Source organism: Eucyclogobius newberryi, unplaced genomic scaffold, assembly GCF_026437365.1.
Source record: "Eucyclogobius newberryi isolate DKJ021-1_F unplaced genomic scaffold, fEucNew1.0.hap1 SCAF_18, whole genome shotgun sequence".
Taxonomy (NCBI): Eukaryota; Metazoa; Chordata; class Actinopteri; order Gobiiformes; family Gobiidae; genus Eucyclogobius; species Eucyclogobius newberryi.
In genome coordinates, this window is record NW_027315812.1 from 22889824 (window position 1) to 22907969 (window position 18146).

Here is an 18146-nt window from a genome sequence, read left to right on the forward strand (position 1 = left end):
GGAGGCAGCGCAGGCGGTGCAGGCGGGGCAGGCGGGGCAGGCGGGGCAGGCGGGGCAGGCGGGGCAGGCGGGGCAGGCGGGGCAGGCTGGCTCCGTACCATAGGAGGGCCTCTCTGAAAAGCTGGCAGGAGCCGGAGTGTATGATGGAACACGTCCACGAGGCATGAGTGTGAGAAATGGATACAGTTGGATAAAGAGATGCTCTCTGAAGTATCTTATGGAGGAGATCTGGTTCAAGATAGTGTGGAAGCCGAGTTTATATATAATTGATGTCATTTGTAACGTATAGGCGATTCTTTTTTTTTCGATTGTGTTTACTTTGAATGCATGCGTCTTCTTTTTAGGAGGCTGCAAATGTTTAAGGTAAGGTAAAAAGTACTTTCGATATATTCTAGATATCAAAATGTTGATATCGTCTGGAGTATTGTTTTGATGCTATGCTACTTATTGTAAAAAAAACGCACTTTTTGCAGACATTGCTGATTTGTCTGAGTATGATATCTCAACTAATACTATTAAAGATATTTTTTAATACAATTATGTTGGTTTGACATAATATTGTTTGATTCCCAATTTTTTTTTTAATTTTTGTCACTATTGCCCACCTCTACCTGTGCATCAATGTGTCCTCTGCATCTGACCCATCCATTTCATATGACCGGTCTGATGTTGGGAAATAATAAACACAAAATAATCATATACAATTAATATTTTTTTTTAAATAATTAATTAGCAAGACATATTAATTTTGATGTGGATGATTGAAATTTAGAATCTTAAACTCTCATTCATTATAATTTACCCTATGTTTTTCAGGTGCACAATGTAACTTTCCTGTTTTCTCCATGAAGATGTTATAGCTCGACCTGAAATGTTCCACAATGTGATATTTCAATTTCCAGTTTGGCATTTGTTCCATTATGGCTGCTTTTATTGCCAAATATATCAAAACACATGTCGATGTAAACCCTCACTTGTCCAGGAATGGTCCATGGTAGAAAAACTTCCAAAGGTAGTGACTGAACTGAAGGGTTGGCTTACAACCTCCCATCAGTCTACAATAGCTTCACAAGACCTTGGGAGGAATCAAATCAGTCAAATGCTCATGATGTATGAGCTCTGAAGAGGTGAACAAACCTCAATAGGCCTTAACAACTGCAGCTGTAAGAGTGAACTGGTCAGACGTGTAATCAAGAGCAGGGCGAGTTAGAACAGTTATAACTCCTCCCATTGTGCAGGAGAGTATAAATGCTGCTGCTCACACCATTCCCTTCATGTCTCCTAATCACAGATTTGACCTATAACTTGCCTGTTTCAATGCTGGTAGATAGGTTTATGGCATGAAGTGGAACATTCAAGGCAAGCAACGACATTTCACAGGAAACAAGAAGGAGGTGACAGAAAAGGTACATGGTTCACCTTTAATAAGATGTGTGCATAATATAAATACTGACAAGTTGACGACAATGTGTGACCACTATTCAGTATGACATTGACCATTTCTGTTTGGTCATCTGCAACGCGAGGCCCCAGACTTCCAGAAAAAAATACATTTCTATTAATAACTTCCTGTAAATAAAATGGAGTACATTTTATATCCTCAACCACTTTTGTGTGTCAATTCCGGTCATTACTTCCATCTCGCTCTCTCGTTGTGCTTTTTGCCGAAACATGATTACACGTAATGGTTCCAGAGAAAGTGCACAGAAAGTAAAGTCAACCTAAGCCCAATAATGCGTTCAAAATGGAAGTCCAATTTCCAAATAGTCCAAATTACTGCGGTGGTTTTGCGCTGCGCGTCTGGACATCTCAATGTGATTCAGCAACTTTTCAGTACAGTTTCAGTTCCTTCTCTTCCTCTTTTTTGTCTCTTGAAGGTGATGATGACTTAGTTCGATCCACGTTCATCGCATTCTCCATTGCCCTGAAAGAAACAGAACAAAATATGGGCCTAACATGAGCTAAAATATTGTCACAAACATCAGAAAAAAGTCAACATCAGCTGAAAATTCCTCATCAAACTTCTGGACAGTTTAGAGCGTTTCACAACGGTAATAATATTCATTTGTGTTATATGTGTGCTTGAATAATCCTAGTCCTCTTTGCTCAAAATAAAGATTCAATATTGCATTTGCCACAGCCATTCCCAAGATTGAGTGGAAACAAAATCATATTTGTTCTATATTTTAGCTGTCAATCACAGTCCGATGTGCTGGAGCAAACTCAGAACCTTCGTGAATTAGAAATGGGACAAAACTTCGTGAAGATTTTCAGCAGAGGAAAGAAAACTTGTCCTTTTATTATTGATTTGACATCAAATCTAGAATACTTGGGGAGGCTTCATTAGTGAAAGTCAGCTGCTTGTCTCCATGGAGATTGAAAAGTTACACAGTTTACTTCAACACTGCTAGCCCTGAACATGTGCAATACTTGACTGACTTAATCATGTGGAATACCGTCATATTCATGTGCAATACTGACTTAACCATGTGCAATACCGTCATATTCATGTGCAATACTGACTTAACCATGTGCAATACCGTCATATCCATGTGCAATACTGACTTAACCATGTGGAATACCGTCATATTCATGTGCAATACTGACTTAACCATGTGCAATACCGTCATATTCATGTGCACTACTGACTTAACCATGTGCAATACCGTCATATCCATGTGCAATACTGACTTAACCATGTGCAATACCATCATATTCATGTGCAATACTGACTTAACCATGTGCAATACCGTCATATTCATGTGCAATACTGACTTAACCATGTGCAATACCGTCATATCCATGTGCAATACTGACTTAACCATGTGCAATACCGTCATATCCATGTGCAATACTGACTTAACCATGTGCAATACCGTCATATTCATGTGCAATACTGACTTAACCATGTGCAATACCGTCATATCCATGTGCAATACTGACTTAACCATGTGCAATACCGTCATATCCATGTGCAATACTGACTTAACCATGCGCAATACCGTCATATTCATGTGTACTACTGACTTAACCATGTGCAATACCGTCATATTCATGTGCAATACTGACTTAACCATGTGCAATACCGTCATATTCATGTGCAATACTGACTTAACCATGTGCAATACTGTCATATCCATGTGCAATACTGACTTAACCATGTGCAATAAACAATAAAGGATTATCTTATCTTATCTTAATAGGTATGTAGTGTCAAGCTGCAACTGTCTTCAGCTCCACTCCACCGCAGCAGCAGAACAATCAGCCTTCTCAGCCACTGCTAAAGTTCAAAAGTGTGATGCGTTTTCTTTGGACTTCACTCATGGAAGTAAAAAGAAGAGCGACTCTACGATTGCACAACAAGACAGGGAAACATGAGCAGCGCGGTGTAATGTCTAATGTTAGCTGTTAAATCCTGTAATGTAAGTCATTGATGTGTTTCACGCTGTCGGACTGGAAGTTGTTCTCCCTGTGCGTCCTCGTGTCTGTTGTTCAGAGGCAGGTTGATGTGTCTAAACCGTTTAAAGTAGCATCAACTATATATGTATATATATATATATGCACTGTATATTTCAGTGCATTATCGTCAACATTTTTGCTACCGTTCGATAATTTGGCGCCAAAATACGATCATTTTTAGGCTCTTTCTATGATAAAGTGTTCTGAAGATCTGGCAACACTCTAGCTTTTAATAAAGAGAACTGAGAATTTTGTCACTTTGGTGCGAGGCATTCTTTTTTTAGGATAAGAGACAGATATGGAAAAAGAAACACCCCAGACACCAATCCTGTAATAACTCTTCAAAACACATGCAAACACTCTCACAAAATGTCTACATCAATAATATTTCACAACGGGAAAATGTTCAATGTCAAATCGACGGATTGTGAGTTTTGGATCCTTTAAAGAGGCGTAAGTCCCACTCACTAATAGCTACTAATTTAGCATCTTTGACTCAACCCTCCACCCAACAGCGATCCACTTCTGGCCACCATTCCCTTTCCTGAACACAGCGACTATTTTTTTTATTACGAGTAAATCTGATGAGGATTAGTCCGGGCGTGTCCGTTTGAATGGCCCCAGAAATATCTTGGAAGTGCAGACATCCGCGACAGCTTCTATAATCCATGGCTACCTCTCATTCCCAGCCCCGAAGCTATATACTCTCAAGTGGGATTTTTCTGCCTTTTAAATAGATGTCATTGGGCACAGAAGTATATGTGAAACGTTTCACCGACTGCAGTGTTTCGCAGCCAGAGGTAAAAGGTCGTGAATGGGTATTGAGCAAGTCGAAAGAAAATAGTGCAATGAACTAGAAGCGTAATTTTCACCCAGTGAGCTCTGAGGGATTGTCAGAGGTGCCACTCATGGATTATTGAAGCAAATTATTTACCATTTTGGAATGTCTTGAACAGAGAGAAAGCCAAACAATCACCCTTGCCGAACCATTACCGGATTTTATCACCTTTTTTCATAGTTTTTGGCCGGGGTGCAACTTACCCACCAGAGCGACTTATATATGATATTAGTCGTTATTTTCACACTGGCAACCACAAGAGGGCGCTCTAGGCTCTAAGCGATGCAGAAGAAGGATCAGCACTTCCTCTTCCTCTGGAGTTTGTGGAGTTGTGTGACACAGAGGAAGAAGAATTCATTGGATTTAGTGATTTGGGGTAAAATTGATGCTTTGGTAAACTTGTTAGCATGTTCTTTATGCTATAGTTATCTGAAGAACTGTTCATATGTTACGTTAACATACCAGACACTTACCACAGTTCTGTCTGTGCATCATGTAGCTGAAGGTGTTAGCGTTAGCATATGTACACCTATTCATCATGTTCTCTCATCTGTTATTATTTTAAATTGCATTTCAAGATGAAATTTCTGTTCTTGGTCCTGGATTTTAACAAATACATTTCCCCCAAAAATGCGACTTATACTCCAGTGCGACTTATATATGTTTTTTTCTTCTCTATTATGCATTTTTTGGCTGGTGCGACTTATTGTCCGGTAAAATACGGCATTTATTTATTTTAGTTAACCGCTAAATATTTCAGAACAGGTAATAGGGCTCTAACTGTGAGGTTATCTGGTTTTATACATAAGACCCTAAATCAGTTTCAGTTTGATTTAACTAAAACATTAAAATTTTACTTTTTTTTACTTCTCTGTTGTCGAGTCCACCACCTGCTTTGCCTTGAATGTTCCGCAGTATGACCGTATTTTATCTTATCTCCATGGAGATAAGCACGTTAGCCGCACGGCCAAGTAATATTATCATTTCAGTAAAAACACCTGTAATTGAATAAATGCAATATACACTACACAGAGGAACATTTCAAACTTAACCCAGTTCACACTTTCAACAAACATATTTCCCTCCACACGTGAGCCATAAACCACGACGCATATAAATGAAACATTTGCATAAACCGACAAGAATTTGCTTGTGAGTAATGGAATGGGATATACTAGTACCACACTGCATGATTCATTAGATTACCCAGAATGCAGTTCAAACCAGTGCGATGTGAGGAGAAATCTGAGCGATAATTGACAGAGACGCTACAATCCGGCTGATGCGGCGAGCGGCTAATCGAGGGAAGAGTCTCTGCTTTACTCGAGCGGCAGCGTTCAAGCCGTGATGCTGGATGTTTACTGCGCTCACGGCAATTTGTCTGTTTTTGTTCTTTTTTGGAAAGAGTAAGAATATCGTTTTACAGGATTATGACTATACTTTGAAAATAATGTGTCCCACGGATCGGCTAAAACGGCAGGAAACTTTAACATGGATTCAACCGAGAAGACTGCTTTTACTCTCCTGTCACCTGTCTGTTGTTGTCAGCCAATCACAGCCTGCTGTCATCACTTCATAAATGCACTCTCTCTCCCTTCCCACAAACCACAGTTTCCGATTTGCTTCTTTATGGTGAATCCAGGAAAATCGCTCGCAAACAGTGGCGTTTTTTAATAATTTTTATGTTTTATAGACAGTTTTCTTGTCCGTTTCACAATAATAGACCAAGTAATCTCTGGAATACAACTTGCTAACAGCTTATTGACATTATTAAGCCGTTAAAACACAATTTAAATGTGCGTAGCTTGTTTAGCAGCGACAAACGTTTAACAAGTTGCTGAATTTATTTAACTTATTTTTTGGGAACTGGAATAATGTCTTATTATTATGTTTTTAAATGCTCAGTGCTTATTGCTCTCTGGAGATCTGGGTAGTGAAAAATTGGTCAAATGCAGAGGAAAAAGTTCATACAGCTACAATAAAGTACATCTTAATCTTAATCTAAAACTTATCTTTTGAAAAATTGTACGTCTTCGCACTTTGTACCTCTTCTATAGATTAACCTTTTCCCTCTTTCACTCATAAACAATCCAGCAGTTTCGTCATGACCTACTTTTTAAACTCCACAATTATTTGGGCTTCACTCTGGCGCCTCCATAGCTGTGGATATGTGTAATGCGTGTTGACAGCTGGTGCAATTTTAATGAGCAGCTGTAAGCAAAAGCTGTAAAATCCATTTCTGCTAATATGGCTAAGTGGTTGTCAAAATGGTATGATTTTATTTATGGGGGCTCGGAACGTAAATGCTTGAGGTTTAGCAGTAAAGCAATCGACTGTTAATGTGAAGGTTGGAGCTTTGATAACCCGCTCCAACCAGTGCACATTTGTAGAGATGAACTGTTGATTTTTATACAGTTACCGGGAGGATTTAGACACAGCATGTTTAACACAACTCAATAGAACGTCTGGAATATTTGATCCATTTTTTTTCATTGATTCATTGTTGGTAAGAGTTGGACTTTGGTTAAATCCATTGAGCTACTGTTTATGTACTGTCTGTGCATTGACTGTTAAAATAAAATCTTCTGGGGTGAAAACAGCAAGCAAATTTGGAAACATTGCACAAAAACGTTGGTTGCTTTTGTTTTATTTTTGCTATCACTTTTATTCACTAGAGGTGTGTTGAAATAAAACAATTATTATTTTAATGCAGAATGTTTGTATGTTATCACTTTCTTTTATTAAAAAGATATTTGTAAATGACTTTTTGGTGCCTTTGAAGATGTGAAAAGAGCTTCAAAATACATTATTCTTTCACTCTCCATATTCAGAGGTGGACAGACAGTAGACATCTGTAGCCACAGCTGCCTTGGGGTCAACTGACAGAAGTGAGGCTGGTGATCTGTGCCATCAGCGCTTTTAGTCATGTTCCCTCGTCAAAAACACGACGTAGTAATAGAAACAGGTCCATTGACTTCCTGTCCAAAGCTCTGCAAGCCCCGCCCCTTTCATCGGGACATTTCACCGACAAGCAGCAGATTGTCAATACAAGTTTTTATTTTTGAAAAGTGGCTACGCTGCCTTTTAAAACCCTACATTTATCACTCAGAGTCTTATTTTTCCCCCAAATAATTAAGTTAAATACAGGGATGTGGGCGGGGACAGGGGATAGGTGAAAATAGGAATGCCTCAGTTACAGGACAAAACAGGATTAACTCAAACAAGCAGAAATAAATGAAAATATAACTTTGAGTAGATGAAGAAAGACATCACAAGGTTAAAAGCTCAATAATGTTAATTTTGCATAATATGTCCCCTTTAAGGAATATTTTGGGGACAGCCGATTGCTAATACTTTATTGCAAAAGTCTCCTTTAAAGATACATGTTTAATCCGGGGCCGTACAGATGTTGAAACACTTCTTTTCCAGGTGAAATCTCTTCATATCCCACAGCTAGCTACTCAAAAATTCCACTTTAATGTTTCCACTCCAACATTTAATATAAAAAAAGACCCAATTATCGCCGACTCGTGCGCTAAAGGAAGTTCCAATTCCTCTCCCGAGCGAACCGAACAGATCTTAACTCATCCTTACATCATGTTAACCCAGAAGCGCCGCTAACCCCCGATTGAGGGAGCTAACGACGCTAACGGATGCTTTGCTGCCCGGATCATTAACCCTGGCCCGAGCGCTCGCTGGCAGGGAACTCTTTACTTTAGCCCTCTCTGCTTCATTTTGATGGATGTTGTTTATGGGGCAGTTCCGGACCATCGGAAAGCCATTACGACCCTTTTGTCCGGCAGGGACATTAGCCGCGCTCGGAACGGCAGAAACTGGTCAGCCAAATGTCATGGAGCTTATGGCTTTTAGGATGATTGACATATGTTTGTGAAGTTCACTGGGTACAACCGGAATGAGAGGAAGATTTAAGGTAGAATCCTGACTTTTTGTATCGTGAGAAAGTGGAGAAATATCTCGTTGATTCTCTCGCTCTTTGGGTAGTGTGGACGAAAATTGTACTCAAGTGAGAGTACCAGTACTTCAAAGTAATATAACTTAAGTAGAAGTACAAAGTGCCTCAAGAAATGACTCAAGTAAGGGTAGAAAAAAGTATTTGCGGAAATTTACAACCCAAGAAAACGTAACTAAAAGAGTAACTGTCTCGATATCTGGAATTGCAACTTAAAAGTAACTGAAACTGCAACTTAAATAAAAAATACTGCTACAATGTAAAATATATTAAGTATGGTGTCTGAAACGTACTTAAACGTTTGGCTAAAAAACATACTTTGGGGGGTTCAGGGACATCAGCGATATTGAATGCCTTGGTGAATTTGGCGTTCATAATTCTTTCTTTCTTGCACCAAAGTATGATTTGATTAAGATGGCTAAGATTGTTATCAAACCCTCGACACATCCAAAGTTCTCAAGGTTATAGATACTTGAAAAAGATTGCACATAAAAAGGGCCATTCTGCCAAATCCAGGACTGATTCTACGAACGAATAGTGTAATGTAATGTCCGCAAAATGGTATTGCGGCACAGTCTTTCTTCAAACCTCCTGGAGTTAACGTACTAACTATCCTCACACTGCACCTTTCAACCAAAGCTCAATTTGACCTTGAAACCCCAGAACTACCATCAAACCCATCGTTCGTACCTGATTTCAGTTGTCAATGTCCGATACGTGGTTCTCTATCTGCAAAACAGAAAAACACGTTACAACTAAATGGTTTATTCTTGCACTTTTTAATATATCTTTACTAAGTCTTTTAAACTTTAATTCATGTATATGTGTGAAAAACAAGAGTTCAGTCTAAATGTTTGTGTCTGCAGAGGATGTGGTTGGACAGCCTCGTAGTGAAGGCAATTTGAAAAGTGAAAAGATCTGTGTCTGATAAAGATGTATGGACTTTATTGAGTATTTTATGACTGTGGCCCTCAGGGGCTCAGTTTGGGTTCTGACTTGTTTACATCATGTGCTTTTAACTAGGAAAGTCGAGATTTTTTATATCATTAAAACAAAAATCTCTGCACTTTAACAGCGTTTACTAGTGCTAAAAGATTTGTTGCTGTTCTCAAAAGCTAACATTAGACATTTATACATCTAAAAATCTCTAATAGCTGTTTTTTTTTTTGAAGGAGTCAGAAAAATGTTTTACAGAATTATGACTCCTCTGTTTGTCTCTCCTCCTCTCAGCTCCCTCTGTCTCTCCTCTCTCTGTCTCTCCTCTCAGCTCCCTCTGTCTCTCCTCTCTCTGTCTCTCCTCTCAGCTCCCTCTGTCTCTCCTCTCTCTGTCTCTCCTCTCAGCTCCCTCTGTCTCTCCTCTCTCTGTCTCTCCTCTCAGCTCCCTCTGACTCTCCTCCTCTCGGCTCCCTCTGTCTCTCCTCTCTCTGTCTCTCCTCTCAGCTCCCTCTGTCTCTCCTCCCTCTGTCTCTCCTCTCAGCTATTATGAGTATACTTTGAAAATATGCGTCTCACGGATTGGCTAAAACGTATAAACTTTATCAAAAAAAATAACAAAATGCGAATCTAAAGTCACAACAACAATGCTGAGCCGTTCCATGATTCAAAGCAGTGCAACAAAATGTGATAAAATGTGAATATATGAGTATATTTCTGTGATGTATTTTATCTGCATAATAGTGATATTTTATCTGCATCATTAGTCTAAGAGAAGAACGGGTGTGTGACAAACTGCATTTGTTTGTGAAGGTATCATAAAGATGGGCCAAAGAATGTTGCCCGAGGGGGGGGAGTTGCACCCCCCCTTGCAGGCTTTATCTCTACGGAAAAATACCAAGTGCCTTGATGTGAGGCTGACCAATGAGAAATGTGACCCGCCTATTCCAGAATATCTAATAAAACCAACCAGCATGGGAAAAAACGGGGTGAGACGCGGGGGTGAGACGCAGGAGGGTCAGCCAGGCTCCTTACAACGGCCTGGCTGACACAGTCCCCGCGTTTTCTCCCATGCATGCCATACAAATGTCTGACGTTTCTGTGTCGTTTCATATTCTAAGTTGAATTGTGTTCTCTATGTGTTAAGGAATAGCATCGGTGCATGTCTAATTCCATGACATTTTCTGGTCCTTCAAGCCGGATGACAAGCTGCCCCTTCGCGGAGATTGACGGGTGAATCGGTGAAGTCTGTGCACAGCTAAAGGAAGTCCACTTTTCCCGTGGCCGCCCATCGCACCTCAGTCTCCGCGAGGAGAGCGCGTCGTTTCGAAGCAGCAGGAGAACACAGGCGACAAAGAAGGTCAGACAAAATTTTGTGTGTGAAAAAGAGTTAGCCATAAAACGTTTTTATGCATTAGTTTGATATTTACTGGAAAAATATTGTAGGCTTATGGACGAGATAAGTTTCTCACATAAAGCAAGGCAGTTAGGTATTACTGAGGAAATACCCAGTTTCATATTACTGAGGAAATGTGCAGTTTAGGTATTACTGAGGAAATACCCAGTTTCATATTACTGAGGAAATACGCAGTTTAGGTATTACTGAGGAAATACCCAGTTTAGGTATTACTGAGGAAATACCCAGTTTAATATTACTGAGGAAATATGTGTGAATGTAAGCGCTGTGCACGAGCGAAGTAAGTAAGAGAGAAGTGTGAATGTGTGAATGAGGATTAATAAGTGATTAACTAACAAGTGTGAATCACAATTAATCATACAAGGGTCACAAGGCGTTATTCTGAGAGATCTAAAATTTGCAGTCACGGGTGAATCTTTAAACACCTAGCATTATCTCCGGTGGAAAATCAATAAGAAATTCTACTAGAAGCTTGAGATATGACGTGACTGTAAAGCAAGTAGCATTTCTCTCAGACGACCGAGACCAAATAATGCCAAAATTATCACCCCAAACTGTAAAAAGACAAAGGAAAAGTCATAAGAGGATTTTGGAGGGAGACTTCCAGCATGCTCAGATGACGTGGCAGAGAGGGGGAGATAAGGGGGGTCAACAAGGCAGGAGAGGGGAAAGCAGTTCAGAGGACGCTCTGAACTGATGAAATAAGAAAAACTAAACTCAGCTGGTTTTAAATTTTAGTATTTCAACAAATTTTAAGGGTTTTGTTTGATTGACAACAATCAATTATAAAGATTTTATTAAACTTGATAAGAGATGAAGATGAATTCAGATTTTTATAGATGGCCAATTTTTTGGGGAATGTGATCACAGACAGGACACTTCCTGTCCCCGACATAGAAGACAAAAGTTGTGTTTTTACGGTATCGTGTTTTTTGAGTGCACCAAACAAAGCCACGTTTTGTTTTGTTTTATTTTTGGACTTGACGGAAATTATCTTTTTGGACTTATTATGTAACCATAATGCATGACTAGATGAAAGTACAGGACGAAAAGACAGAAGTGTTTTTATATTTAGAATCAAATACAGGCACAGGCCTGGAAGTGATAATATGGGTAAATGAGTGACTACTGATGTTTTTGGACATAAGACTAGAATGGGCAGTAAGTAAAGTGATAGTAAAAGTTATATCAGTAACTTATTTATTTGTATTATCATGAGGAAACCTCGTATTGCATGTAGACGTAAGTGAGGGAATAAGTTAAATAGTGACGTCCAATGCCCTCCCAGGAAAGACATGAATGGGTCATTAACTAAAGGCAAACGACACCAAGTCATAAAAGATAGTCAGAGATAAGGGGCTATTGACTGGCAAAGAATCTGGAGGACTCAGGATGGAGCAGATGTTGTTATCTTTGCGTATCAACAGCAACACCTCAGGGGGGGTTGATTGATGGGTAATAGGAAAAGTTAAAATTAACAGGGAAAGAATTTGACATTCTAAAGTAAATACCTGAAGGATTGTGGAGATTCAATCAAGAATTGAATAGATTTAAATAAGACAATATCATCTAAAATTAGACGCTATAGAAGTTATGAAAACCAGTGATAACAGGACTTAAACATTATAGGACTCAGGTGGGAGCCAAGAGGGGTTAGACTACAGGAAGGGCCTGGGGGGAGTAGAATACATTTTATGAGACCCGCAGATTACCTGAAGATAGTGAAAACTAAACAGGGGGATGGGTAATCAATACATGAGTTTAGAAGCAGAATAACAGGGATATTTTAAAGATAACTAACTGGAATCCCAGGGGATGCAGCGTCTGATACTTATATCAGCAGCAAAGAGAAAGTAAAAGCAGGTTACAAGTGAGGGTAAGAGTAAGTGAAAAGAGAGAAAGAAAAAGCAGGTTTAGAAATTTGGAAATGGGTGTTTCCTCCGTTGCGAGAGGAAGACAGAGAGAGAGACAAGGGGAAAAAAGGGTTGATACAAAATGATGTGCCTTATAACCAAGGGGAAGGTTTAGGATCGTTTTGATTTGTTAATACACATATAGACTTGCTAGAACAAACTAATACACAATGTTTGTAAAGCACCACATGAGCAGGTGTGAGAGATGGAGTTTGAAACTCACCTGAAGCACATATAAAAGATTAGCACATATTACATTAGATGTGTGACTTTATGCAGGCCACACAAACAGAGGAGATGTGAAATTGTTAATTATGTGAAGAATTCTAAGTTGTGAACTGACCCTTATGGCCAGCTCAACGGGGGAATTATTGAGATAATTATTATTGTTTGATGTATTTGAATCATACATACATACATACATATGCGCGCACACACGTGGAGACCAGACATTTAGAGTTTGAAAGGGGGGCTCAGCCAGGGATGTGACCGCTGAACTGTGAAAGGTCAAGAGGTGACATTGCGGAGTGGAGTGACAGACGCAATTCCATCTCTTCCTTGATTACATCTTGGATTAGTGAATGTTGTAAACTATCTGGATTATTGAATTTTGTTTAAATGTAGAAGTTTGAGAAATGGGCAAGGCCATTTATCAAAAGGGGGGATGTACGTGTAAACAAATATTCCGAATCAATAATTACTAAAAAAAAAAAAAAATGTAAACAAGAAAACTGTTTGAAATACACTGAACTGTCAAAAAGACTTTGTTTATCACCACAGCAGAACGTGTTGGAGATGTGGTGTTTACAGAAACGAGCCAGGTGGACGAGCAAGGTGGACGGAGCCACAAGCGTGTCGTCCTGACCATTGGAGGGACGAGAACATGGGTGCTCTCATGGGAAAGTGAGAGAAATGTCTGGACAACACAGCGGCAGATCCATAACATCGCAGATGCAGGACTTCGTTTGTATGAGTTTTGTCCAGAGTCTACGGTAGAGTACGATACTCTGCTACGATGGACGAGAGCCAGAGGCTACGGTGCACAGAGTACCATACTCTGTGAAAAGAATCAACAGTTATCGTCATCACAAGTGATGACGATAATATGGGTGCTGAACACCTGTATTATGCACCGGACAATCGGGACAATCGGGACAATCGGGACAATCGGGACAATCGATCAACATACACAACTGTGTATAACGGTAAATGGAATATAGAGGGAAGAAAATAAGTGATCAACTTGAAGAAAGGTTGTGTAATAATGTACAATGTATAATTGACATGACAGAGGCTGAAGAAACACAATGGCATATTATACAGCCACTGTTGTTTGCACTAACTAAGAGAGTTTTTTTTATCTGCTAACAACATAACTACATGTAATGTTAATGAGATTATGAATTGAGATGGGAAATGTACCAGTTCATATGTGTCATAGGTGTGACCGAAGCGAGCAGCGGAGGAAGGTCTCTTAAGAAACCAAGCGAGGACGTATGGTGGTGTGGGCACACAGTGCTGAGAGGGCACTTGGAAGGACTAGGACGTTGTGCCTATGTATCTCTTTTGTGATCAGCATCACCCAGAACCATACCGCAGGGTCAAGGTCGAGAGGTTAGTGGACAATCTGGTCCCAGTAGCACCTGATACTACGTATTTGATTCTATTGGGGTGTCCAGAGAGGTCCCTGACGAGAACTGACTGACCAGAGAGCAGTGGGTTTAAGGGCTTTCCGCTTGTACTTTTATATTTCCCATCACACCGCACAAATTATAGACAAGATAAATGGTCTGTTTGTCAAATTACAGAGATTAACCAATCTGACTAAAAATTTAGGACAGTAATGCAGTAGACATGTTGTGGGCCGAGAGAAAAGGAGTGTGTTCAATGTTGAAAAATGTGCATAACTTTTTGTGTGTAAAAGTGTCATTTTAACAACAATATGAAAGACATGTTGAAAACTGAAATGAGTAATGTGTTTGGCATATGAGACAGTAGACTAATGCTTTGATAAACAGGAGGGAAATGTGATAAAATGTGAATATATGAGTATATTTCTGTGATGTATTTTATCTGCATAATAGTGATATTTTATCTGCATCATTAGTCTAAGAGAAGAACGGGTGTGTGACAAACTGCATTTGTTTGTGAAGGTATCATAAAGATGGGCCAAAGAATGTTGCCCGAGGGGGGGGAGTTGCACCCCCCCTTGCAGGCTTTATCTCTACAGAAAAATACCAAGTGCCTTGATGTGAGGCTGACCAATGAGAAATGTGACCCGCCTATTCCAGAATATCTAATAAAACCAACCAGCATGGGAAAAAACGGGGTGAGACGCGGGGGTGAGACGCAGAAGGGTCAGCCAGGCTCCTTACAACGGCCTGGCTGACACAGTCCCCGCGTTTTCTCCCATGCATGCCATACAAATGTCTGACGTTTCTGTGTCGTTTCATATTCTAAGTTGAATTGTGTTCTCTATGTGTTAAGGAATAGCATCGGTGCATGTCTAATTCCATGACACAAAATGTTTAGCGCTCTGTAGAAATCACTGACAGAATCGTGAATAAAACAAATAGGTGTTTTTGACGAGAAAACCCGCAATATGAAATGGCCTATGAAGTTGCATATATGTCTCCTTTAAGTCCGCTTACAGCAGTGAGGCAGCGGTTCTGGCCCTGCGTTAAATCTCTCCCAAAGGTCACTGCTGATATATGCTGAACAAGAGCGGCCGTGGCTCCGAGCGGGCCCCTGTTTGCCGTATATTATCGCCGTCTGTGATCAATGTGACCTTCAAGAAACAAATAAATCCCAGCCAACGCGTCGGTGAAAAAATAATCGTCTCCATTAGCGGCGGGGACGGCCGTAGCGGCGCTTAGCTGCTAAATGGCTAATAAATAAGGCTTAATAGAGAAAGCACGGTCAAAAGCACGGTCAAAAGCACGGGCCGGCCGCGGGGTAATTGCTCTGGAGATTGTGGCCATGTCGTGAAATATGGACAGTGGAATCAAATAAAAAGGCCACGCGGTTGAAATGATTCCTGGACTGTGGAAAATAGGGCAAAATGAGAGTCACGCCTTTCAGTCTGAGGGAGTTTAGGATCGTAATCGTCTTCTTTATATAAATATATGTTCAAGAGAGAGAGTTTGAACCGGGGGGGTCACAGAGGATAGTTTGAACTGGGGGGGTCACAGAGGATAGTTTGAACCGGGGGGGGGGGTCACAGAGGATAGTTTGAACTGGGGGGGAACAATTTAAATGTATATTCATCAATTTTCAAGTGCTTCTCAAACTTTTTCTGGTGCGCCCCCTAAACGCCTCGAGCTGTGTCTACCTCTGTCCCTCCTCTCAGCTACCTCTGTCTCTCCTCTCTCCTCTCAGCTCCCTCTGTCTCTCCTCTCAGCTCCCTCTGTCTCTCCTCCCTCTGTCTCTCCTCTCAGCTCCCTCTGTCTCTCCTCCCTCTGTCTCTCCTCTCTCCTCTCAGCTCCCTCTGTCTCTTCTCCCTCTGTCTCTCCTCTCAGCTCCCTCTGTCTCTCCTCTCTCCTCTCAGCTCCCTCTGTCTCTCCTCCCTCTGTCTCTCCTCTCAGCTCCCTCTGTCTCTCCTCCCTCTGTCTCTCCTCTCAGCTCCCTCTGTCTCTCCTCCCTCTGTCTCTCCTCTCTCCTCTCAGCTCCCTCTGTCTCTCCTCCCTCTGTCTCTCCTCTCTCCTCTCAGCTCCCTCTGTCTCTCCTCCCTCTGTCTCTCCTCTCAGCTCCCTCTGTCTCTCCTCCCTCTGTCTCTCCTCTCAGCTCCCTCTGTCTCTCCTCCCTCTGTCTCTCCTCTCTCCTCTCAGCTCCCTCTGTCTCTCCTCCCTCTGTCTCTCCTCTCTCCTCTCAGCTCCCTCTGTCTCTCCTCCCTCTGTCTCTCCTCTCTCCTCTCAGCTCCCTCTGTCTCTCCTCCCTCTGTCTCTCCTCTCAGCTCCCTCTGTCTCTTCTCCCTCTGTCTCTCCTCTCAGCTCCCTCTGTCTCTCCTCTCAGCTTCCTCTGTCTCTACTCTCAGCTCAAAAACTAGCTGGTAGGACACGAAGGACATACAGTTGTACGCAAATGAACTATGTAGGTGATCATTCTTACTCTCAGTGCACTCGCTCTTTTGTAGTGCAGTGATTAGAAGTCTCAATTTGTCGAACAAAACATGATTGATTCACAGTATTTCTTGTTTGTTTCTTCAGCCCCATAGCACTATGATAAGAGAATCTGGACATTTAGGGGCCATCTACAATGATATGAGGCATAAAATAATGATAAAGCCAACAGAAAATGACTCTTCCCGTGTAAAAGATGTAATAAAGGATCACAAACACCTGCAGTTTAGCTTAGCCGCTGAAGGTTAATATACTTTAATAGGGAAAGCCTGAGTTGGTGAATAATTGAACTAATTGGCCGGGGTAATCGCGCCAGTGTCTCAGCTCTGGCCAGGTGTGAAATCAGTAAAACAGGTCACATGTTTTAAACGGGTCTCCTTTATAAAAAATTGGAAGAAGGTTTTAACATGAAGCTCAGCAGGAAGCGTGACCTTTAGCTGTCCAAGGACTCCATTTTGCCATTTGAAAAGAGCGACATTCCCAGCAGAGTCTTATCGAGTCATTTTATCAGCTTATGAAACCTGGGAAAAGGCCTTTGAGGAACACGTTTGATCATTTATGCATTTCATATTTCAGTTTTATCATATGTTAGAGCAATTATTGAATTTTTATCGAGATCAAGATTCAGTCATGTCAGTAAAGGCCTGTGGATTGGAGCAGAGTTTGAAATAAATGATTAAAAGTGTCTTGCTTTTGTTCATGAAATTGATAACGAAGGCCATTTTTATTTTGTTTGAAAATCCCCCAAAAAATCTAATCTAAAATTGAGATTTATATGAATATGATGGAAAAATTAATTGTGGTCAAATCAAAAATTGAGGTCAATCCATATGAGAGAAAAAAAAACGGTGATCAAAATGAGGGGGTAAATAAAATCGATCAATATGCATTAAAAAAACACACAAAAAAACTCATTATTCATTTTCTGATGCGTTCAATGATTTAGATGCAAAAAACATTCTAACATAAATTAAAAACATTCCCCAAAAATGCATCGCCGCAAAATACAGCCAAAGCTCAATTTCCACAAAGTTCTGAATTTCTTCCAAACATTTCACAAAAAAGTCCAGCCCTGATAGTCAATTCCGTCCAATAAACATGCAAAGTGTAAGTGTGTGAGTGTAATGAAGATCTCCGCGCAGACAGATCGTCGCCGAAGCCTCACCTTGAACTTTTGCCGAAGTTCTGAAACCCGTTTTCACCACTTTATCAACTCGAGTCATTAAAAAGCATGAATAATTTAACGTGTCAAATGAATAAATGACAATAAAAATAATTGGATCTCCCTGCGCGGATAAGCTTTAATGATGAGATCTGTGCGGCGTAGATGTGAAATAACCTTGTGTGAGTCTGATACCGTAATTATAGGATCTTATAGGATAGGTTGGTATATGTGTGTGTGTGTGTGTGTGTGTGTGTGAGAGAGCTTTCATTTGGGAGTAACTGTCAGACCAGGCGCCCTCACCCCTCACTCATGTAAAGCCTTTCAGATCTGCGG

The 18146-nt window shown here is 40.6% G+C and overlaps 1 protein-coding gene across 8 annotated transcripts in view; it reads right to left on the reverse strand.

Annotated features, from left to right (window-relative positions):
• Window positions 1-1674: 1674 nt before the first annotated feature.
• The window catches only part of LOC140364779 (RNA-binding Raly-like protein), a 237161-nt gene continuing 220689 nt past the window's right edge, over window positions 1675-18146 (reverse strand). For all 8 annotated transcript variants that reach the window (XM_072451135.1, XM_072451139.1, XM_072451134.1 and 5 more), the window contains 2 exons: window positions 8958-8996; window positions 1675-1924 (listed from right to left, as the gene is read on the reverse strand). In XM_072451135.1, the coding sequence (XP_072307236.1) occupies window positions 8964-8996 (33 nt within the window). In that variant the 3' untranslated portion in view covers window positions 1675-1924; window positions 8958-8963. The remainder of the gene's footprint in view (window positions 1925-8957; window positions 8997-18146) is intronic.